The sequence below is a fragment of the Lissotriton vulgaris genome, chromosome 4_1, assembly GCF_964263255.1.
Source record: "Lissotriton vulgaris chromosome 4_1, aLisVul1.2, whole genome shotgun sequence".
NCBI classification, from domain to species: domain Eukaryota; kingdom Metazoa; phylum Chordata; class Amphibia; order Caudata; family Salamandridae; genus Lissotriton; species Lissotriton vulgaris.
This window is the reverse complement of record NC_141691.1, coordinates 672,201,328-672,227,118: the sequence shown is the minus strand read 5'-3', so window position 1 is coordinate 672,227,118 and position 25,791 is coordinate 672,201,328. Positions and strand designations below refer to the sequence as shown.

General features: G+C 41.1%; 1 protein-coding gene across 1 annotated transcript in view; it reads left to right on the top strand.

The window, feature by feature from the left end:
• RAB31 (RAB31, member RAS oncogene family) overlaps positions 1-25,791 on the top strand; it is a 321,603-nt gene that overhangs the window by 146,051 nt on the left and 149,761 nt on the right. Inside the window, exon 2 of the mRNA XM_086964939.1 lies at positions 12,782-12,861. Within this exon, the coding sequence (XP_086821065.1) occupies positions 12,782-12,861 (80 nt within the window). The remainder of the gene's footprint in view (positions 1-12,781; positions 12,862-25,791) is intronic.

The following is a 25,791-nucleotide window of genomic DNA, read 5'->3' as shown; positions in this document are numbered from 1 at the left end:
TTCAATATTGTTCCTATCTGCCTTTTGTGTTCGTACCTCGCCTGGAACATATCTTCTTACTAATCATTTTGATAATATTACTTGAATCCTTCCACTTATAATAATGTTGCTACTTTTATTTCCTTTGAGCACTCCATAAGAGTGTTTTTGTTGTTGTTTCTTGTCCTCTGTTTGCACACTCACATCCGCACCCACACTCCCTTTTATTACATTTTATACCCCCTTCTCCTCCTCAATTGCTTTCTCTGTGCTACTCAAATCATCCAATGCACGCTTCACCATTGCTCTCAACTCAAAACCTTAATCTTTTGTAATGTTTCTACCCTTTTTAGGAGCGTCTCAGCATCTATAATTTGCTGCTGGGCCACTGCTTTCAGAAATATGCGTGCTTTGGTGCACTCTTGATCCGTATTTAAAAGACTGCACCTCAATTGGTGTCCACCATCTTGGAACAGCTGTGGAACAGATGTGCAGTAGCATCAGTAAAACCAAGCATTGGCATAGCCAATAGGTCTCTCCTTTTGGACCTTATAAGTGCTTAGGTTGTGGCTGCTGTCTTCTTGCCTGTTCTCATGCTTGTTTGTTATAGATTTTTTGTTATGGGGGGAGCGGGATATAAACGGGGGAGTGGAGGTTGGAAAACAGTACCTGAATTACAACTCAAGCAGCCGACGAACACTAAGGGAGAATCAACATATGCCAGATTACAAAGGCAGACTGACGTGGTGCTGAGGTGATGCTGAGTGATACTGGCCTGGTGCTGAGTCATGCTGAAGTGGTGATGCTGCAGTGGTGCTCATGTGGTGCTTAGCAGGTGCTCAGGTGATGCTGAGTTGGTGCTGTGCTGAGGTGATGCGCCGATGCTGGAGTGGTGTTGCGTTGGTACTGAATTGCTGCTAAGGTGTAGCTGCTCTGGTGGTGGTGCGCTGATACGGAGGTTGTGCTGTGCTGATGTTGAGGTGGTTCTTACAGGTTCTGTGCATATGCTGAGGTGGTATTGCGCTGATGTTGAAGTGGTGCTGAGTGATGTTTGGTGGTGCTCAGGTGGTGTTGAGTGATACTGAGTTGGTGATGAGGTGACCCTACACTGGTTCTGAGTTGGTGCTGTGCTAATGCTAAAGTGGTGCTGAGGTGGTTCTGCTATGGTCCTGTGGTGGGGCTACACTGGTGCTGAACTGGTGCTGCAGTGGATGGCGGTGCAATGATGAGGAGATGGTGCTGTGATGGTGTTGAGTGGTGGTGTACTGGTGCTGCACTGGTGCTGAGTGTTGGTGTACTGGTGCTGAGTCATTCTGAAGTGCTAGTGCTGCGCTGTTGCTCAGGTAGTGCTAAACTGGTGCTCGGGTGGTGCTGAGTTGGTGCTGAGGTGGGGTTACTATAAAATGTGGATTGGAGGTACGTTGTGGAGTTTTGTTGTGTAGTTGAAATATGTTATTTGTTGTGGAATTATGTGATGTGTATTGGAAATGTGTGGCCTGCAACTGTGTGGTGTTGACTGAAATTGTGCTTAGTAAAAATGTATCATGGTGTGGAGTGCATTTATGTTGATTGGTGGTATGTGGCATAAAGTCCATTTATGTGGGGTGTATTTATGTTGCATTGAGTATAATTATGTGCAGTGTAATTGTGTGGCACTGAGTTGTATTATGTAGAGTGTTATTATATTGTGTGGTGTAGAATTACGTGGCATTGTGTTGTTTTGTGTAGAATTAAGTGGGATGGTTTGGAGTGGTATTATATGGTTTAGATTTTTGTGGTATGATGCAAAGTTGAATTTATTGTATGCAATGCCAGTAGGTTTAATATTTGCAAGAGTTAAAAATATTGGCGTTCTAAATGACAATATTTTTTACCCATGTTTTATATATAGAGTGGAGTGGACATATATGGTGTGGGGAGGAATTATGTGGTTTGTTTTGAAATTGTTAGTTATGGAATTGTGTGGTGCAGAAATGTGTAGCATGGAGTGGATGTGTGTTGTGGAATTATGTGGCATGGTGTGCAGTGAAATTATGTGGATACTTGTGTTTTGACTGAAGTGGAATTATATGGAGTGGGATTGTGTGTTGGAAAGACTGGAAGGGCTGGGGCAGTCTTAGTGGAATGGCTAACCCTGCTTGCCACACTGGATGTTGGCCAAATGCATTACACAATTTTGGTAAAACTGACGTCTTGATGTTAGGGGTGCATTTTACAACATTGAATGGAACGCTGAACTTTTATTGCGAAAGTACCACAAAAATGAAAATGGTTGAAAATATTTAGTCAAGAAACAAGACCTGAATACTGCATGTGGACTTGGCATCAGTGTTTAAATATGAAGAAGTTTGATAAACTCCTAATCCTTTATATGTACAATCTTAGGTAGATGTGTCTATTGTTCAAGTGTATAACATGTGAAATGTGCATATTTATTTAAACTTTGGGATTATGCAAGTTTAACAATTCAGTGAGATGTGGGAGAACTGCGTATATTTTGTAGCTAGTCTTGGTTTATGACATTATTAATGTGCCATTTTCTTCTTTTACTGACTTATAAAAGAGCTGCTTTTCGTTTGTAGGTTTGTTATCGTGTACTTAAATAAATATTTTAATGAACAATGCAGGTGTATTGCTTGGTGATTCTGAACTGGTTACCACACTTGACAGTTTTAAAAACGTGGAGTATATGACATTTGTGACTCTGTGTCATTGCGGTTGCTTGAAACTGCAACCCTACTGTGTCCACCATCATTATTAGGTCATAGTTCCACTTGTTATTGTTTGGTAAATCCCCTTTTTAATCGTGAGAGACGATCCTTCAAAGCTACAGCAATGTGAGGGTGCACTGGCATGTGGGCGGTGGGTGCAAAGGGGTGGTAGACACAGGTATTGATGGCATGGGAAATTAGTCTAGCTAGTTGCAGTCCTTGGTTGACGAGTACAAGGATTTGGGTAAAGGGAGGGGTTGCTAAAGAGAGGAGATAGCCTTTTTCAGCCTGGCTCGTTAGTTATGCTACTCCTTTGCAGACGGGCTGTTGCAGGTCGAGCTCCCCTCTTCTCCTCCCCTTGTCCTCTCCAGATTACCCCTCAATCATTTCATGCTCTCTTTGAGAATTGAAAGGAAAGACAATTATCGTCGCTGGCTCCTAGGCAAGATAAAATAGATGTTTTCGTAGGCTTACCATTGCCAAAACGAAGCAACACGCTGTACCCAGAACTGAAAAATGTACACGGAATGTTCGTTTGTAAGTTTTTTATTTCATGTCCTTTTAACTTAAAGTCGAGGCACAAATACCTAAGCCATAAGAAGTGCAATTCACCTAAACGTATGTAAGGTCCATATGTCTATATATTTTTTACATTTTTACTGTGGTCTGGCTCTGGGAGTTAACCCCATCTGTCTTGGCTATAAAAGAACCCCAAGTTATAAAAGCGTGCTGATTAAATGTATGGGGAACAGTGAGGGGGAAGCTTCAAGCCCTCAGTAGACGGGCTCCCAATTTATGAAAGACAGATAGGCTCGGGTTACGGGTCATGGATGCTCGCTCCTGATGAATAATTATATAATTATACCTGGAAGAAAGCTGAAGCAAAGCGGGCTAATTCGATTTGATGTACAATATGCGGAAGACACTGAGCTAAATGTAAAACATTATAAACCTATTTGCTTCACTGAATGGGAGCTATGCACAGTGCCTCCTCGCCTCACATGCTGCCTGGGTTTGCTGAACTCTCCTGCTCTGAGGGGCTGCCCCTGCTTTGGGCACGGCTGCCTGCCGCTCCCTTCCCCAGTGCATATGTGACTCACCCAATGCACAAAATAAGTAAGTAGTTCAAGAGGTTGGGCCACCTACCGTCCACCTCCTCTCCCCATTTGCAGGCACAGACTAGCAGGGGAAGAAGGGAGAAGAAATGGTGGAGGTGTAGATGAAGCAGCAGCAGAGCGTGTGCTCTGCTTGAGGAGAGCCTTCCTAGTTTGCAAACAAAAAAGTGCAACCAACTGTGTGGGAGAGTTCGGTGGAAGGGGATGCAAACAAAGAGCATTTGTTTATTTAAGTAAATGGAGCGCTGCCGCGATATGCTCAAGACAAATGGTGGGGGTGGGCACAGGAAGGCAGAAGTCTCCCTGTGCGCGCCGCTGCTGGTTCCCGAGACCCCCAGGCCATGGAAGTCTCTTGGAAGTCTGAAGTGATTCCAAGAGGCCCTCTTCCTAGAGCAACGCATGCGCACAGCGCTAGGCAAGGCCTAAAAACAAAGTCAATGGATCTGCATTAGCAGTCAAAAGGCTTGCTTTATCTGTTGCCCCACACGTGAAGTCACAGGACACTTGGGAAATCGAGTGACATTAAATAAATTGTTGCCGTTGGTACACCTTCAAATACGAAACAGTTCACAGGTCTTCTTAAATCTACCGCATCTAACTGTTTTTGACTTGTAAATTATAACATGTAATTTTATGTTACTTTATATTTATACAACACTATTTTGCCACTGCCAAGGTAAAGTACATTTGATTTTCAGATGAATGAATAAACAGCTTTCAAGTAGGTCTGGCTTCTGTATAGTGCGGGAACACCAAGGCACACAAGCTCGAGAACCCACACAGCATGCACATGTGCTCACAGATCAACACAGCTGTGCAACAACCACTTACACAACATGCAAGAGAGATAGAGACCTGCAAACATAGAGGCGTCAGTCAGTGCACACAGACCAACAGTCATGAATAACCCTGTGCCACAGGGCGCAAATATTAAAGTGCATTTAAAGGCACATAGTGGGGTTCAGCAAGATGGCACTGGGTTGTGTGTCTCAGGAGAGCACACTGTGATATGCATCAGGGCTCGCTAGCGAGGCACCTCTGGGGGACACAGAATCATGTGTATTTGGGTACTGCTGGGCACAACGGGCGCTGGGTACAGGTATGTGTTCAGTGTTGCTCAGTTCTCATTTCCTTGTCCTTGCATTATGGAAGCACAGTGCGGTGCAGTGGGTCAACATGGCAATGCAGAATAGAGGGAGCATGGAGATGTGCACTAAAGGAACACATCGATGCACCCCATGTCACATGACACTTGCAATCATTCGGGTTCTTTTCGCCAGCATAATTTCTGCCGGCTTGGATTTTAATATATCAAAAAAACGAGAGGAACCCTTGGTTTCCCAAAGGACTAGGGTTAAGTCAAGATCTATTATCAGATGGTGTCCTCTGGGAGACATACATCCTTAAATATCAATCACTTCTCTCACTTTCATTCAACATACCCAAACTCTCAACACTTATTCAACAACACTCTTAATGTTACCTTCCAAGTTACCCAAGTAGTGGCACAAAAAACCTAATTGTATGTCAAAAATTATTTTAAAATGTATTATCACAAAAATTCTTGAAATAATTCCATGAAGATAATCCGTCTTAGATCAAAACATCATGATTACTTCATTACAAAACTAACATCATAAAATCACATTAAAATCACATGAAAATTAAAAAAAACTTGTCCCACGAGAGTTTATACACACAATGAACTTTGTCATTAAGTGCCACAATTTGATGTTGCCAAAATGTCTTGACCTAAAACACCTTATTGTCTATTACATTTGGTACTCCGAAGGTGGTAGATGAACAATAAAATTTGTGGCTGTGCTATGTGCAAAGCCACATATTTCAATATTATAACACCTTCTTTTTCAAGACCATGGATATTACTTCAGTCAGTGGCGATGTATTCCCCAAGTTTTAAAAAAAAAAGGCTAATTCCTCTGGACGGGCATTTGTGTTCGTAAGGGTTTAAAATCTGATCTGACTTGACTCTTGGGCTTTTTCAACACTCTCTTTGTAGTGTTCTATTATAAAAAAAAAGCTTGTTTTTAGTGGCTGTTACGCACACTCTTCTATCTGGAGGCGCCTTTATGTGTTGCCAGCTCTGATAATACAATGGCGTCCTCGCGTCTTCGTTTTGGATTTTAAGCCTAGACCTCTTTTAGTCAAACTATAGGCCCCAGAATGCAGATATTTTGGCTAAACGGCTACAACTGACTGTGCATAGCAGCCAAGGGGCCTGTGTAATACCTTCAAAGCACGACGAAAAAACAATAAATATATATATATATATATATATATATATATATATATATATATATATATATATATATATATATATAGTTACAATGTTTCACCAGGAAAGTTCCGCTTGCACTTGTCTTAGTAACTTAAAATTGATATAAATTGCTCCAGCAATGTTTATTTTCAAAGCGTGACAGCAACCCAACGCATTTCAATCTCCACAGAGATCTTGCTCACGGGTAATTTGACAAAGACACAGCAGCATTTTTTTCTTTTTTAAACAAAGTTTGCTATATCATTACATCACTTCCTACAGGGCGCCGACATGCATTCTGGATACAGTAGTTTATCTTATATAAATAAAAAACGAATTTCATATATACAATCTACCTCAACTTTATGTTTTTACTTTTTTTTCTTTCTTTTGTTAATTTTTTAAATTTTTCTTATTTTAACCATAAAGAGTCACCCAGTGCACCAAAATAAATATTTCTACATGTATTCACAGTTGTTTCGCTTGACAATTAAGTCATTGACCATCTGTATTGTGATTTTCAATCAGTTATATAACGCCTCACAAAACCCTTTTTACATTTCAGTTATATTACTGGTTAAGATAAGACTAATCATTGCCCCATAGCTAAGATCAAATCATTATTATTTTTCACAATTTGAACCTGTGCTAACTTCATCATACCTCAAAATTGTACTTCTATTTCCAGCCCTCCAGTGGGTGTTTTTTAATGAAGACCTCATTTTGATAAGTATCAATTCATCCATTTTCTTACCAGTTACATAATTTCCCAGTATAATGTTAGGATTTGTAAGGCGACATTCATTAAGAGCATTTTGTTATTGTAATCTTTTCCTTACATTTTACTTTTTCCGTATCTATGATGGCATCAACTTTCATAGTGATCTAAATTATTTAACGCAAGCAGGTGCAGAGATCAGTTCTTGCTCAACTGTGCACTAAAATCATCAAATTTATGTCAGCTAAATACCATGAGTGCTCACACCCAAAAGAAAATTAATAAGAATTTTGATTTAAAAAACCTCCTAGAAGACCATGAATAATCCAATATTTACATATATACATTTCAGGGAAGTAAAGTCACAATTATCAGTCAAATTCATAGCAACTGTACATTTATGAGTTATAGGTGACAGTCTAACTCTTCGTCTTGATTAAGCCCATGCGGAGACAGAGTGCGGAAATTTATGATATGTCGAGACTCCTTTTGTCTCAAGATCTTTTCTCTGTCACCACCTCGTGTACTTCGTTCATTCGCTTCTACTGCGTAGAATTCAAGGTCTTTTCAGTTCCCTGCATGTTCACTCTCCATGTGTTTGGCCACTGCGTTGCTTTTATCATTGTTTATAGTGGCTCGTACGTGTTCTAAAATCCTTTTCTTAAGTTCACAAAGTATACTACCCACGTACTTTAAGTGACATGGGCATTCAATGATGTAAATAATAAATTGGCTTTTACATGTGATTAGTTGTTGTATCTTCCATTTCTTTTTGTTGGCCATCTCAATTTCCTTCATGTTTTTTGCAATTATGCAAACTTTAGAATTTGTCCATTTGTAGAATCCCTCAGGTTGGATCCATGTTGTTGCATTTTTTTGGTATTAAAAAGTGTCTGTGAACTAGCTGATCTTTGAGGTTGCTTGCTTTGTTGAATGTTATACTTTGATGATCCCCTACTAATTTTTCAACTGTGGCATCTAGATGCAAAATATGCCAGTTTTTTCGTAGTATTCGAGTGATTTGTTTATTCTCATTAGAGTAAGGTGTGATCAGGCGTATTTTTTGATCATTTTTATTCTTATCACCTATCTGATTTTTCTCCTTGATTAATTCAGATCTTTGTAATTTTTCAGTTTTTAAACTGCAATTCTGTACCACTGTCTTGTTGTAATCCCGTTGTCTGAATCTGGCTGCTGTTCAAATGCTGTTTTTATGCCATTCATTCATTCTCTTGCGAACAAATCCTCCTTCTCCTTAGGAATTCCCCATAAGGAATATTATTGCTCAGGATAGGTTGATGGAAACTGTCTGTGTGTAATGTGGCATTAGTTGCTGTTTTCTTGTGGTGTTATTTGGTGTGAACTTCATTATTCTGAATGTACATTTCAGTATCAAGTAAGACAACTCTCTCCTCACTTATTTTATAAGTAAATCTGAGATTCTTTCTGTATTGTTTAAAATCTCAAAGTACTCCGCAAATTCCTCCTTGGAGCCATCCCAGATTAATATTGGATCGTTAATATAGCTTGACCACATGATGATTTTCTTGACATAATCATCATTGTTAGGATTCCAGGCCAAATTGCTCTCCCACCCATATATATGTATTCTCTTTAGTGACATTTCAATCTGCTTTTGTTCGGATTTCTTTTGAACAAAAATATTTTACCCAAGTGAAAATGTTGATTATTTTCATTACTGTTGAGAATTGAGCACTGTGAGATTCTTGTTGCTGAGTATCAGCTCTGAGTGATGCAGAGAGGTGTAAGGCAGGATGATGCTGCTTGCAGATACCTGCTATCATCCAAGTGCTTGAGTACGAGGCCATCAGACCAAACAGGGGCCTACTGTAATAGTATTGGCGCTCCAGGGCACTACAGAGGACCTGATACTTCTGTCCATTGAATGTTGATTTATGCAAGGTATGTCCACAGACAATAGATTGACTTCGGCAAATTATTATGGACTTGGTGTTCCACATCTTGCCAATTCTTTCTCCTTTAATAAAAGGAGACTGACCTTCCATTGTCTATTATACCCTTTTCACAATTCAGTTTCAAAATATATACTTAACAGCAAAGTTATCAATAAACTGCAATTTATAAAAGAGTTTTCAAGGAATTTTTTTGTTTTTGTTTTATTTTTTAAAGAGGAAAGGTAACTTTTCAGTAAATCATTTTTGCCGAAAAATGCCATAAACAGCCAAAATAAAATTAAAGAACGTTTCTATAAAACATACCTGATGATCTGAAACAAAGCACTATCAGATACCGCCCAGTGCAACTAGAACGAAGCCTGGTGCTTAGGCAGACACTCAGCTGTTCAACAGAGTTTGGTTGCTGTTGGGTTTCCTAGAGTTGTATTAGCTTGCTCTGAAATTCTTATTTTCGACGTCACCCTCATCCTATTGCAAGAAATGGAAGTTCATAAAAAACAATTACAATTTCGCATCTCTCATTACAGTGTGAGAATCTAAAGTAAGCCACATTCCAAAGATTAGCCACATTCCAAAATACAGTAAAATCAGTTTGGAAAAGCAAAGTTATACAACCTGAGTAGACTATTGTAGTTTAATATCATTGTAAACTTTATTCATTTATAATCTGTTACGGCTTTTAGGATCTATAGCCTGAGAATATGTCAGCTAAAAAAATGGAAGTGTGTTTTACCCCAAATCCTTTAGCATTTATTTTAGTAGAATACTTTTTTTTTCAGCGCATGGCTTAACTATTTGTTGGCTAATTTGTATACACTGACTCTAATAAAAGAAGCATTGACAATGGCAGAAACTGTGGCTTTTGTACCGTGCATGCACCCAGGCACAATCTAGATACACACAAAGTCCCAGAAAGGCACTCATGAATTACTACGATGTTAATGTTCCTTACTACCAGGATTTACATGGTGGTAAGGAACAGTAAAAAGTGTAGCGGCGTAGCTTGGTCAATAAGATTGGTGGGGGTGTGGGGGTAGGGGGGCGGGGTGAGCTTCAAATGTCCCAACAGTGATGCTGGGATATCTTGTTAAAACATAAGAGAAGCCCAATGTGAGGGGGGATTAAGAGCCAGGGAAAGAGAAAGGAGGTTAGGGGCACTTAAACACATTTTTCAAACTCTTCAATAATATTTAAGGCCTTCAAAACAGAGACGAGAGAGTGTGTGTGTATTTGTCTCTGTTGGCATATACACATCCCAAAGATGATACAAAGGAACACGATGTAGCGATTATGCAAGTTTGTTCTTTCTAAACTGAAAGATTTGTTTGTGAGATTGAATTTCATACCATGCACCAAAGAGCTTTCCGGTGGAGGACATGTGGCCAAGTCTGACCATCAAAAGCTTCCTCCTTCCAAAGAGTCATTTAAAGATTTACAATACACTTTGAAGACTGTTCCAAATATGATTAAAATATAACATGCACGTGGTAATTACAATGCCTCAATCTTCAATCTTTAAAACAGTAGATGAGTTCTTTATAAACTTGCAGCCAAACAGTTCTGTACATTCAGCTTGCAAAACCCGGGTGTAGCATTTTCATTAGTAAACATTTCTGTCCAAAGTAATTTAGCCACTACAAACACAGTACTTCAAAATAGGCAAAGAGTTCAGGTCAGGCTTGAAAATCTCACTGTTAATCCACTTTCGTTATAGATTTGTGGTGTAGAACAGATAAAGTACCAGACCAGTAATGTCTGTAATGCTGGTAGCGATCTAGATGCCAGACCAACTCTTGAGTACTTCAAGCGGTGTATCCTATGGGACTCCTACAAACTGTTTCTAAATTGGACATTGGCTCTCAGGCATATTAGCTACTGCATTAATGGTAAAGGTACTTACAAGTGAAGTGCCAGATTTATTTTTGAAAATCGTTTTCTACGAAAGATCTTTTAAAATGGTAATCCTCAGTTACCTATATTCTGCATTCCTTGTAAATTGCGTGCAGTCCAGTACGAAGTGTGTTTTGAGGCACCAAAAGCCACCATTTTCCTTTTACCAAAGTGGATTTTTAAACTATTCTGGTCTGCATTATTTAAAAGGGCAGTAAATGCTTCCCGCATGATGACTCCCATATGACCCGAGAATAGTAGGTCATCGACATAGTAAAGTTCTTACAACCTGTTGGTGTCTAAAATTTGAAAACTGAAATTCCAAGCGAATAAAGAAGTAGTGTCAGCTATCCACACACCATCATCATCAATATCCTTTATTACTGTGACTTATGCAGAGATGGCAAACTGACTCTTTGGCAAATGTACATCACGGCTACCCCTTTCACTCATGATCAGATTTCATACATTTGCATTAGTGCATGGCAGTATAGCACTAACATTTGCAGTGACTTGGTAAGTCGACATGTTGATTTGGTACTACAAACAACCCCAGAAAAATGATTTTTGCATTACTTTTCACTATAAATGTCACAGTGTTAGGATGTTAGCACTGAGGTATCCTGCACTTGGTGTTGAAGAAGCTGGGTTCCATGTTCTAGATCTGCTCTGGAACCTCAGGTCAATGGATTTTTTATCAGCATTAAAGTGTGGTGGGGGGAGAAGAAATAGTGAATGAATTGTTTCAATTCCAATTTACTATGACTCCTTAAGAAACACAGAATCCCACTTGAGTTTAGGGGTTCATTACAAAGCCAAAAATAATTGGACATACAGGCACCTCAAAGTGAGGGTGTAGAAATACATTGCAACCAATACAAAGCCATGTCTACGGATGAAATTAAGACAGTGCAACATGCACAAGAAAATTCGTTTTAGGATCAGGATGAAAAAAGATGACTGAGCAGACATCAAGATTCCCCTTCATTGGAAGTTCATGGGTATAAAGCATTAATCTGTCCCTACACTACTACTAGCGTGAATTCCCTACATAGCATTTCCCAAGGCCAGATCAGTTAAGGTGTCAGCCCGTGAAGTCTTCCTAAAATGTCCATTCACATCAGTTGGGTCAAATAGCATAAATCTACAGAGCTCGTTCTAAGATGCTCTCGCAAGGCAGAAGTTCCCAGACACTTTCCCTTGTTACGATACATCAATACCACAGGTAGTACTCCATGATCCTGTGCAAAATCACACCATCCAGTCAGGCCACCTCCTCGTAGGTAACTTTCCATTAGGCAGCGATTCCCAGGCTTGCTCCGATGAGAAGGTACAACAGTTCTCCATTATCAGTATCAGTGGTCAAAGTGTCATCTTCTCCCTAAGCCTTACTCCTAAAACAAAAACATTATAACAAAGATGATTCTTCCACCTGCAAAAGAAAAGTGAGAAAGTACAAATCCAACATGCACAGGAAATTCAACTATTAAATCTAATGCAAGAGCTTCCAAGGAAAATGCATTTCAGATGTACAGAAATCGGCCAACATAAGATAGCACACAGACCTTACGAAATTACATATAAATGATTACAATAATTACAATTACACTTTCTGCTGAGCACTTCTTTCTCACCACGTTGCATAAGTACATCAAATCTGTGAATAACTGTAAGCAGCATACACAGTTTATGCATGTTAATGTTTTCAGCTAAACACACATAAATTTCAACGTAATTGCTTCACATTTATATGACAATGTTCCTACTACACCATAATACAGGTTAATACAGTTCATGTTCTACTGTTCCAGGTTAATATGACAAAGGAATTTATGGGGGAGAAACTACTACTCGTGATTCTGATGCAGCCCTATGAATGAAAGAGCGAAATTTGCGCTACATCAGTGTCATCACTACTACTTCAATTATGCTGTTTTAATGACTGTGTTTTATTTTATGACAACAGTCCTTTGCAAAGTCCTCTAATAAGAGCCTAGCACACACCCTATTTTCAAGTAGATGTCATAGGAATGCATATGTAAAACTTGCTCTGGACGTGCCGCAAATTCACCAATGTTGTAGAAATATCCTAAATGTTTTGTGCAGAAACTAATCTAAAAAGGTTCATCTTGGATCTCTGTTCAATTTTTCAGGATACTGGTGTCGGGAAGTCGAGCATAGTTTGTCGTTTCGTTCAAGATCATTTTGACCACAATATCAGCCCAACCATTGGGTAAGTACCCTGCATGGTGAGATGACAATGCGTTCAATTTATTTCATTTCATTCACTGACCTGCAATTACTTGGACTCTACTAGTGGCAATGTAGGTAGAAATTATGATATATCCAGGCATATCTAATAAGGGCACAGGCTGAATTTATGAAAGCAGCGAAGGCCTTGGATCTCTTAGAGCTATCTCAGATGTTTACTGTTGGTGTGTGATGGTCGTAACAAGTCGTATTTGAAGGGCCATTATAGGTGTTTGATTTGAATATTGACTTTGTCCGTAAGGCAAAGCAGATAAGTCTCAGAGCTTCAATGGGTAGCCGAGATAGGAATTATAAACAGAGTGAACATTGTCCACCTAGGAGAAATCAACACTTTTTATTTTTATTTTACAGAGTTTTATATAGCACGAACTTGACCTGAATCGGGTATTAGAGTGCTTTACATAGCACCAGTTGCATTACATGAGGAGACACTCATTTTTGATAGGCACGGGCAGATTAAATGATTTGCACAGAATCACAGGATGTTCAGGGTCAATGCCAAGAGTCGAACCCAGTTCCCCAGATTCGAGGTCGACCGCCCTAGCCTTTAGGCCAACTCCTCTCCACTTCTTGTAATGTATTGTTCACTGGTCAACTCTGTAATATGGAATGGGCAAGAATGTTGGGGTAAATGCTAGACCCCTTTCAGTGCATTGCTGGAGGATTTGGTTAACTAAAGGGTTAAACCATTATCCCCGTTTCGTGATAAAGAGATGATTGTGCATATCCATCCAATGCATGCATTGTTTAATGAAACTGGAGTGTCATATTTATCATAATGGTAGTTTGAACAACAACTAGGTTGCTAGACAAGCTATTGATGTTATTATATTTATTTGGTTGTTTAAATAATATAATAGTAAATCACTAACCATTGCCTATTCACCAGATTTGCCAATGTGCGGCCTACCCGTGATCACCAAGACGGAGAGTTTAGCTAATAGATGCCATGGACTAAGGCATCAATCACATGTCTTGAACTGTATGAATTGACTCGGGATATCTACACACGTTTTTGGCACTGTACGAATCTTATGCTCTGCCAGTTGAACATTTCCTAACACATACTTCGAAGGATAGGTAGTGAGGTATTATCAGCGCATAGCCTATCAGGCAATAAGTTTACAGCTTACTATCTTAAAGTGGGGCATCAAGGGAACCACAGACAGCTACTACCCACCGCTGTCAAGAGACAGTAAATTACAACCGTAATTATTGTCACAATAACAAGTTTTGCAGAGTTCCCTGAGCACAAAAATATATGAGTGTATCTGTTTGATTTACAGATGATATCAATTCAAACAATGAAAGTCCATATCCATGTATCCAAGTTTGAAAAAAGTCCTTATTTTATTTCTCTTCCAGATGATCACGAAGACTTGTAGATACAGCAGTACAGTCCTGATATAATTTACAACAGCCAAACGCCAACACGTGTTTCGTCAAGGGGCATCACCCAATGACTTCCTCAGGGCAAAAGAATGGTATAACTTGCAGATGTAAGAACCGCTGAGTATCAGGAATTTCTATAGACCAATCCACCTTTGAATGGTATTGTAATTTATTCCTCACTAGTGTCTTCGACAGTTTACGACGTATACGATCTATATCCTTTGGACGGCGTCCAAAGGATATAGATCGTATACGGGAGCCCGAGATATACTCGATGGTCTCAAGATACACAGGCTTATTTTGCCTATCGTGTTCACAATGAGATTGGTAAACTGTCGAAGACACTAGTGAGGAAGGACACTTGGGTAATGTAATCACTAGGAGACCGGTCTGGGAGAATTGTTTGTGGCCAGGGATAGATATGTTTGTAGAACATCAAATAAAGGTGTGTCGTAAAGGCGCTAACTCCTGATCCCCAGCCTGTTGAGTTTTCTGAGGCTCCATCGTGGAAATCGGGTCTGGATATTATTGGCCCATTTTCAGTGTAACCTAGACAGGAGGCATTTGGCATTGTTATGGTGAATTATTTTTCCAAATGGCCAGAAATTAAAATGGTGAAGGGTGTCACCTCAGAAAATGTTGTGGAGTTTTTGGATGAGGTTCCTGCAGGAAGGGGATTCCTCAAAAAGTGGTAGCTGATAATGGACCACAGTTTGTTAGAAACTATATGGAAAGTTGTCTGGAGAAGTGTGGTGTGGTGCATAAACAAATTGCTGTGTTCCACCTTGAAGCGAATGGTCAAGTAGAAAGGTTCACCCGAGTGGTAAAGGAAACTATTCAGGTGTCAGTGAAAGGGGATTTGAATTGAAGGAAGACATCATAAGCCATGTTGTTGGCATACAGGACTTCACCCAATTCAGTGACTTCTGTGATCCCATTTGAATTATTGAGGGGACGGAAACCTAGCACGAAATTGGTTCCCTGATGGTTGACGAACAAGGAAAAAGGTTTTGATTATGTTGATGTTATGGATTTTAAGGAAATCTGGTGCAGAGTAGAGGAGTAAAAGTTGAAAAGGAAAAGAAAAGTAGCTAATAGTATGCAAAGTAAAGTGTAACTATTGATGAGATAGTTCGCCCCATGAAAAGGAAAACCAATGTCCAGGTTAGCATGTTAGTCGGATCCTACACGAGTCATTGATGTTTTTAAGATCGCTGGCCAAGTGGAGTGTGGAAGCATCTGGAATCTCTCAATAGGGTGTCCCTGTTCAAAGAGAGGTAATTCCGTCATGCGAACAGATGGACAATGTCTCTCTGGATGTAGAAGAATCTGATTGTGTTGAGAACACAGGCATGAAGGGGAATTCTTTTCCCAGGGAAGTAGTTGATGTTATGGGTGCACCTAGGAGCATGAAGCATGTGGACACGCAAACCCCCCCCCCCACCATTAGATTTCAAGATCATGTGTTGTCGTAAAAAAATAAAATGAAACAAAAAATAAGGTGGAAAAGTGTGTTACATGGTGTTGTCATACACTAGCACGACATGGGGTGGTACGCTTGTGTCTATTTCAATTAATGCTGTTTCTTTAACGATGTGTACACAAGCATGAAATGGGGATGTTGCACTTATGGCGTGCTCCTGGGAATGCATTAATTCAAAGGGTGTGTTGTGTATATACATATATATATCTAGAGGTGTGGCGCCTCGGCCAGGGCGACTGACGCTGGAATCTGGGGATCACGGTTCGATCCCTGGCACTGGGGGCAGGTTAGCCCACCACCATGTGACTCTGGGCAATAGCTTGCTTAATCTTCCCGACTGCCCCCAGCGTCTAGAGACCTTACGGGTGATAGTTAGTGCTTTACAAATGTGGATTTATTTATATATATATATATATATATATATATATATATATATATATGTATATATGTATACATATATATATATATGTATATATGTATATATATATATATATATATATATATATATATATATATATATATATGTCAGGGCTGGCGGTTGCTCAGCATCAGTTGGTTACATGCACTTTGTTAACATACATCTGCTGAAATAAACCCTGCCTGGGTGGAAAAGTGCTTGCGTTTTCTGTGGATATTATTTCATGGCGTGCCTTTGGAGATTTGCAACAGTTGCTGTGGAGTAGGATTTATGTTTTGGAGGAAGAAATTCAGGCGTAGCAGCGAGTTTTCTTTCTGTATTAGTTAATGTTTAGATCTGGCGCTAGCCAAGACATTAGATTTTACTAAAATTATACATATACTTATTTAGAGGGGCTTTTCAGCCCGACTTCTTTATCCATTAGTCTGTGTGACATTCCCTGTTATCTTTCTCTCCCACAGCAAACAGCATGGAGAATTGAATCACTCCACTTCAACCACTGGCTAGGTTCTGGCATTCTGCTCGCTCACATGGAGCACATCCATTCATAAACTAGTTCCCCTAAGTGCCAGGCCCTGTTTTATTTTTGAGACCAAGAAATATTTTTTGCTTGTGGCCAATATTTTTTTCCCTTTAGATTGATAAGAGCATGGTAGCGTCCACAGCAATACAGTTTTGCAAAAATCATGACAAAACAAGCATTGACAGCCAAAGTCTTGCAGCCAATGCCAGACCGATTGGCTTAGCCAGTGCTTGTTTGGGTCCCCGGTGGAGGTTCTGTCTTTCATTATGAAAGTAGCTGGAAGTCTTCAAAGCTGTAGAATGCTGGCCCTCGGTCTTTGACACATCCCAGTATGCACCTTTAGATGTATATTTTTTCCAGAGTCAAGATGATTTTTGTTAACACATGTTTTTTCACAGAGAGACGGTTTTATTGAAGGCAGCAGTTGGAAATTAAGTTTTTCACGCCGTTCTAAGGCCTCGTCTGCTGTATTGGTATTTACTCAGTAAGGGAAGGTTGTAAACAGTATTCGAGCAGTCATCTGAGGACTATCTGAGCGTGCTACCGCCAAAATATCTTCCTCACGAAGCAACACAGCTGGAAGTAATCTAAGCATGACTAAGCAAAAAGAATGTACGCCACTAACTTATTTTTGTCGAGTTTTGGTAAACGCACTGCAGTCTTTATTTATCGTGCTCTGTAAGGCAGATGTTGAATAAGATGAGCACAGCAATGTTGTCAAAGCACGTTCCACAAAGGCACACTCGGGTCATATTGTGAGAGCGAAAAAAAAGTTAACAATCTTATAAAGTACATATTAAGCTTTCCAGTGTTCGCTAAAGGAGACCGCCTGGCAAGAAGGCAGATTGGGAGCACTGACTAAAAATTCAGAGCAAACGACTAAAAATTCAGAGAAAACGGTTAAAATTCAGGACAAACATTCAGGAAAAAGGTTACTTTTAGAAATACCTCTGGAGAGGCCGTTTATTTCTTATATATATAGGTAGCCGACAGAAGTAAAAGTCAAAAAAGGTTTTATATAACACATAGGGGTATTAAATAAACACACATATATCCGAGCATTTTAAAAAGATGATCAAACTAGCAAACATATAAACTCCAAGCAGCATTCAATAGCCAGTTCTATCCTTTACCATGAATGATTTATAGTTCTAGAAACACTTCTCTGTTGCTGATCATGGGCTTAGAGTTCATAGGGAGTAGCGCTACAAGTTTTCTTTTTTTATTTCTGAAGGTGGACTTTTTTCGGAGTTGGCGAACTTTACAAGGCCTTTGTGTTGTATGCAGGAGCGTGTCATGTGTCATGTCGCGCTCGTGTATCATTTACTTTCATATACCTTGCTGTTGTACGAAATGGACACGAGTGGGACACATTGTGAAACGCTTGTGTCTATTTCAGAAGATGCTTTCTTCGGGGGTTTATGTGCGGGTCACAGAAGGCAAGTCTGCTTTAAAACCCTGGGGTGTGTATATATAGGTGGGGGTGGCAGTTGGTGGCATTCAGTTACTGGATTTGTTCATGTGGACATCCTGTCGAAACAATGAACTTGAAGTTGTTACTTGCATCCTGTTTGTAGTCTCTTCTCTTCGTGTGCCTCGTAATCCTTATCTTTACACTTTGTTCTCAGGAGAAGTTGTAAATTGATACTTGTATAGCGCACTACTCACCCGCAAGGGTCTCAAGGTGCTTGTACGAATACCGCTGTACAACCCATCCTGGCTTTCCCTGTAAGGTGTCCACTCCTGGGCACCCCCAAGGTGGAGGCCAGGCATCCTTAGCGTTGTGGGGGCCGTTGTGGAGATTAAGCAAGCTATTGCCCAGAGTTGCAGAGTGGGACTCCATGATTGGAATAGGCACCGAGGCGAGAATTATCAGGTCTGTGGAATTTTTGAGCCCAAGACCCGCCGAGGCGGGGAATTGAACCCTGGCGGGGAATTAAACCCTGGTCCCAGGCTAGACCTCTGCATCAGGGTTTGCCGCTCTAATCATGTGTGCCAGAGTGTTCCGGTGTTGTGAGAGGTGTTGAGAACACAATGGCGTTAAAGTGTTGGGTGTGAGATAGTGCAGTTGTGAGATTTGTGTGAGAGTGCAGGGTTGGACAGCGATGGTGTGGAGAGAGTGTAGGGTGCCAGAGTGCTCTAATGTCGTCAAAGTGTGGAATTAGCAAAAATGCTTTTGCAGGAAGAGTGCCTGTGGTGAAAGAGCACATTGTGTGACCAAGTTGGGTGTGAAAGTGCTTACCATACCATGCTACATGTACAGCTGATTGTCTGTGTTCTCTCTCAGCACCACTGCGTGTGAGCTAGAATTGGATGTGGGAATGCAGCTTTTAGTGTGTTCCACTTGCTCCACTGCCTCTGCCTGCAGACATATACTCAGAAAGATACAAGGCTGAAATGTTGTATTTATTGCTAAGAGAGCCTCGTTTTTCCAGCCGTATATCAAGAAACAACGGTTCTTGTGGAAACAATAATAAATTCTACTGTGATACCTAAAATGCACAATGGCAATAACCATGGGTTATATGGATTTCAGACATAAAGGAAGCCGAGTACAGTGTGATTGTGTATTTATAGTTTACAAGCCCACAGCACAACGCAGACACGCCCACAAGGGACTACTTTTCTGGCATGGTTCTTTTACTTTTTAAATGTATGTGGTGGGCGTCTGCATAGCCTATGTCCTTCTGCTGCAACTGCCCTTTCCAACGCTGTATTGGGTGTTGTGATTGGTGCTGTGGTTCCTGAGATTACCCGCCTCAAAGGTTTGGGCTCTCTCTTTATTATATTAGTATGGATAACAAATATTCAGACAGATTTCAAAATATACACAAAAATTGTTTTTTCCAGCCAACAAGAGGGTATCTAAAATTGGATGTGAGTTGAGAGCAGTGAGCGTTGAGAGCTGACGGACAAGAGCTTCACAAGGAGACTGTAGCATCCTTGGCGGCTATGCCTGTTACTCCTACCACCCCGCGGCACCTCCTCCCCTAAGGCAGAGGAGCGTTGCTGCACTGCTCTGAGAGCATTTTAAGAAGAAAAATATAATGATAATAATGCAGCGTTATCATTTTATTTTTCCTACTGCAGTGGCTCAGTTAGTTATGTGCGGGCGGAGCTGGGCTCTGTTGCGCCAAAGCACTGCAGGAGGAGGAGTGGTGGGCTCTTTCTGTAATTGCGCATGAAGCTTCGGCCGGCCGTTCTCCTCCCAAGCTGCATTACTGCCTGGGTGGAGAACATGCCCAGGCTCCCACTGCCAGTCTGAGCGTCGAACCACGGTGATCGGACCAATCACAATGTTGCATTGTAGCATTCTGAGCCTGGGTGCTTCCTGCTGCTGGACTCAATATGAAAAGGATGGAGGAGAGGAAGCGGCCGGCTGGAGATGAAGAAGGCAGATGAGCGGCGGCGGCCGGCTGGAGATGAAGAAGGCAAGGAGAGGCAGCTGCCGGCTGGCCGGCCGTAGACAGGTAATTGTTTTAAAAAAAGCTAAAAACTTTTCATTCCCCCAAACCCACTGCCCTGTCTCACCACTGCAGTCTGGTAGGAGCTTCTACTGCTATCACCTGGGGGTGGGCGGTAGAGTGCGTCAAAGCACAGAGAAGGGGAAGGGTAGGGCACAGAAAGAGGGTGGGTTAAACAAGGGGGCGAGAAAGGAAACAAAGGAGGTAGATTGGGACAGAGAAGTGTGTGACACAAGAGACAGAAGGTTAAAATAATGAGAGTGAACAGGGATTTTCCCTCCCGGAGTGCGCCAAACCATCTTGCAAGCCTCCATTCTTGCGAGGCTTGACTATGGCAACGCTTTATATCTAGGCGCCAATAGAACGAGTATTAAACACCTCCAGAGGGTCCAGAATGCGGCAGCACGTATGCTAGTAGCGATTCCTAGGTCGCAGTCGGTGACTCATGTGCTCTCTAAGTTGCACTGGCTGCCTATTGAAGCTCGTATTCATTTTAAGGTGCTGTGCTTTGCGCACAAAATCTTGATGCACCAAGCCCCTATCGGGCTAACGGGTTTATTGAAGCCCTATCTGCCCGGGCGTGCTCTGAGATCCGACAACTGTGGGCTGGTGTGTGTCCCTCGAGTAAGGAAAGCTAAGGCGGGGGGCCGCTTATTTGGCCTGTTGGCGGCCAAACTTTGGAATTTCCTCCCAGCGAACATCCGAGTCATATCCAATCTTTTGACATTTTGGAAGGCTGTAAAGACATGGTTGTTCCCTACCATCTAACATAGGACGCTTGTTGCATCCCCCCGCTCCTCCCCGGTCTCTGGCTGCGCTGGTACGCCTCGTTGCTGAGGCAGCCATGCGCATTATAAATCCTGTATAAATAAAATAAATGAATAGAAGCAGAAAAGGAATGAGTATCGCCCTTATAGAGAACGGTGAAAGAGAGAAGAGAATCATAGAGGGTGGTGGGGCAGAGAAAAGAATGAAAAATATACTAAAATATGCTGAGGTTGACAGAAAAGGATGAAAAGAGAAAGGTATGGAGGGCCGTGCAAAAAACGAGGTACAGGAAACAGAAAAGAGGAAGCATGTGGTAGAGAGAGCACCAGTGTGAAACAGCAAAAGTAGGCAAGAGGAGGCAACAGAAAGAGAAAAGAGAAGAGGAAAAGGTTGAAAAGGAAATGAACAGAGATTATTTGATGGTTCAGATTGTAACTTGCATGTCAGAGCTTCAACCTCATATTTAGCCAAGGGAGCTGAGAGGGATAATGCATGTGTTGCTGATATTTGTGTCTTTGCACAGAGTCTGCAGTGGACAGAATCTACTGGAAATGACGTTCCCAAGCTTTTTTAACTTTACCAAAACAGTTACCATTTGTTTGCTATAAACAACCACTCCTCATTGGTTAATAGTGGTCTTGAATTGCCTCAGGCTGAAACAGGAAGGAAAGGATCTCGAGAGGAAGGACAGACACACGCCTTCTCTCCAGGGTGCTTCTCACCTGAAAGAAATATAAATGTGTGCAACTAGGTAATCAGCAAATCTAAAAGCTACTGGGATCCATGTTTAGACTTTGTATAATAAATTTTGTAAACGTCTTATACTGTTAGTAACTCCTTTTTTCCAGTTATTGCCTTTATATTCACTCTGCTTTCTGTCACAGCTGGGAATTCATAGCATTACATTCGTGTCATTAGTCTGCAGGGTACCAAAACAAGACTGGATTCGTGACCCTTTGTTTCAACACACAAACATCTAAAGTGACCTTATTAACCAACTAGGTTTGCTACCAGAAGAATGCTTTTCCCAGAGATTCCTTTTAATTGCATTTATAGTTCATTTAAGGTGATAGAGCACGCTAGTCACCCGACTAGGATTTTACCAATACTCCCCTGGGCCCATAATTCAAAAACATACATTTATTCAGTCAGGAAACCTACGCTCTTTAATACCAGTGTATTTTTCCTACTAATACCTTTACCGTTGACTTACCAATCCTTGTCACTAGATACCTAAGGTCACGATGAATCAGGGAGTTTTATAAAGAAAGGCACTCAAAAATACTATAACATTTGCATTGATCTAATAACCACAGACTCAGGGTAGGTTCAATTCTTTATCTAATCATCATCAAAAGTCATGAGCCACATATTGAAAGCTATTAAACTATCAATAACCAAGATCAGAAACAGTGTATAGCTATGCAACAGATAGATTATGCCAACCATTTAGAAAACTCGAAATAAAGGGAAGGTAAGAACAGGAAACATGCTATTTCGAGAACAGACTTTTGCAATTATGACTAAAGGAAGGTGAAGAAAGGGAACATACTAGACCCAAGAACTTTTGCAATTATTGGCAGTTTGGAAAAAGAGAACACAAATATGCAACTTGAGATTCAGATTTAGCACAATAACTATAGGTAAGGTAAGAATTGGAACACACTATAAATTCAGCGTATCTCCTTAAAGGGAGGGTAAGAAAGGGAACATATACTATTATGGAAACATTAAGCATTGTCTAAAAGGTGGGTCGAAAAGTGGAACACGCTAATAAACAGTAAACCATGAATTTATTATTTACTTAAGGGAATGGAAAGAATGGAACATATGCAATCAAAGCTTTGCAAATTCAGGGAAGGTAAAGAAAAAGATGCAAGTTATTTGACAATTACCCACACAGACTTATATTCACCTAGAATAGTGTGAAGACCAACCCTGGCTATGGGTCAGCTGGAAAAGACAGGAGGAACCCCAAAGACTTCGGTGCCAGTAGACGAGCAGGTGCAACTCATGGAAATTCAGGACAGGATAACCCCAGAATTTGGATCAGGACTGGACCACCAAAGGTTAAGACCAGCACCCGCAGTTTCGGTTGCAACACCTGCGCTACTCCCTCTCTGCAAGGAATCTGCCAAAACCCTGATTGTGTTACAGCTTTCACCAGCAAAGTGCTTCGCCAGCACTTTCACTTCCCAAAAACCCTGATTGGGCTCTCGAACCTCCCGACAGAGTACTCCGCAGCTCTCTGCTCTTAGTCACCTATTGAGTGCGTTGGGTCAGTGACAGGTCAGCTATTCAGACAAGTCAGACAATTTCTCTAGCTAAACCTATGCTAATTATACTGTTTTTTCAGGTAAGTGTACCACCCCCCAATGTTGCAAGTGTAAGGATCCCCAATTTTGATTGGACAAAGGAGGAAGACCGGTCATCACACCACCTATTATTCTGAATTTTGCCGTCTCCTATTCAAATTTTGTTCACGCCCATCAAATTGAGGTTCTTATGACATATTCCTTCCACCTAACAATGGTGAATTTTACATTAAATACATTGTAATAATTTGAGTACAGTTTAGCTTCTTCTAGCAGGGTTAGGGTTCAGCTTCCCAGGCGCATCTTGGCTGGGGCTGGCCCGAGTTCAATAATAAAGTTCATCTTCTCGCTGCCGACTGTCATGCGCAGAAAAGACTTCCAAGATGGAGTAATAAGCACCTCTCAGGCCCAGAGATTACGATACATGAAAAGTAAAAGGAAACCGTTTTAGAACACAGAAATACATGATTACACTGTATACCATGACTTTCTACACTATACCTATTACTTTATAATAAACTATAGCATGAGAATTGGGCAGAACAGCTTAGCAAAAGCAGCAGTGCAAGCCTCTTGCATGTGAGAACACAGAACAGCCATTTTAACACTAGTGCGCAGATGCGACAGACTTCCCTCCACAACTGCGAGTACGTCACGTCACGTGGGTATGACAGACGCATGCGCAGTAGAAATTCCCGCGTAGCAGCAGCCATTTTAATTTGCAAGCGTATTAGGATTAGAAAACACATAAGCAAGCTTCTCTCGGCTACCCAATGTCAACGGGAAAAGGAAAGAATTAGTAAGACAAACATGTTGATTATACAATTAGGGTTATTCGAGGTTCACGATACAAGCAAGTCGCTTTTCGTGCGAATCCTTGCTCCATCAAAGGTGTATGCATTATATTTAGGTGAAAGGCCAGCCAAATAGGTACCTAATACTTTGTTCTTTTAGCCGTGCCCCTGGCCCCTAACCCCACTGCACTCAGGCTCACAGTTCCCATACATTTTTATGCTAGTTCTGCAACAGAAAAGGTGTGCTACATGCTGCAGAACTTTAAGGTTTCTTCCAGGGGAGCAGCTGCAGGTGGGCCATGCCCTGCTCCTCTTTTTCTGGGCACTTCAAGGCTGTTTAAAGGTCTCATTTCTCATAATTAGGGACTAAAGGCGGCCAACTGTAAAAGGGATAATGATGGATGAAAGATTCGAGTAAATTCATTGAAATGTATTCTAGGGTGGTCCAGTTAGTGGGCAAGCATGCGTATGAACTTATGCGCATGGCTATGCGGAGATCCATGGCAGTAGATGGGCGACTGTGTGTACAGGATAGCATTTTACTGAATGAATGTACAAATGAATGAGGCCCTCTCTTTGTGCACATCCAGCTTCTTCTTCCACCTAGCCAGGTGAGAGGAGTGTCATACTTTAGTGATGTAACATAAGCCTTTTATTCTATTTTATAGAAATTATTGGAGCACCTGAGACTCCTGTGACAGACGTTCATGGGCATTAGGTTGAATGGGGACCAGATGAAGGGCCTGCACCCCAGGGGCCCCAGGAGTCTGTGCTACCTCTCTGCAAAACTCACTAGTTAGTAGAAGTGCAAAGTGGAATTCTCATATCTTACATTTTTTAATTGAGAAAGTAAAGGAATTGGTGAGTTTTTCAATCTGGGCCTGGAACAGAGAGGCTGGGATCATTGGAGATGTTATTGGAGCAAACACTGGACTTCAGCCAGTTTAAGAATCCTGATGAAGCTCCCAACCTGTTAGTCCTACTTCAAATGCATTCCAATCTATGAAAGGCTTTTACATCGTAGCTTTCATTTTGTCTGATTATTTTCCTATTTGTGCTCTTAAATATCACAAAACGAATTCGCTCTTAGAGTAAGGAAAGCATATTGTGGTAGCAAATACTTTGGGACTGCACTTCGCACATGGAACCCTTTACTCCCAGGTTGTATGACGTTACAACGCATTCCGTTGCAACCCATGCCTTTACCACGCATGCGTTACAACGCGAATGCCATAACCACTCATAACCTTTACCACGAATATTCCTTTACCACGCATACCTTTACAACAATTTTCGTTGCAAATTCATGCATGGTAAGGGCATACTCTTGGTAAAGGTTATCTCAGACCCCTTGCCCATTACCTATAACTAATCCCTTGCCCCCTCCCCAGTTCTCTCTTTTTTTTTAAATACCCCTCCCCTGTACCCCTGCGTGACCCTCCACCCCCAGCTCCCAATCCTTATTAGAATTACCCCTGCAGAGAACCCTTAAAATGTTTCCCTTTGCGATTACCCCACCCCTAAACCCTTTTAACAAATACTCCTCCCCTGCCCTTAACCCTAAATTTGGACCCCTGCGTAACACAACCCCTCAATCCTTATATATATATATTTTTTTTAAACTAAAATTCCCCTTACCTCTCCATGTCGTCTCCTCTCCAAGATCTTCTGAGGTGACGTTGCACGTTGTAAAAAGGAAGCGGAATTGTCTTTCCGTTTCCTCTAACGACGCTGA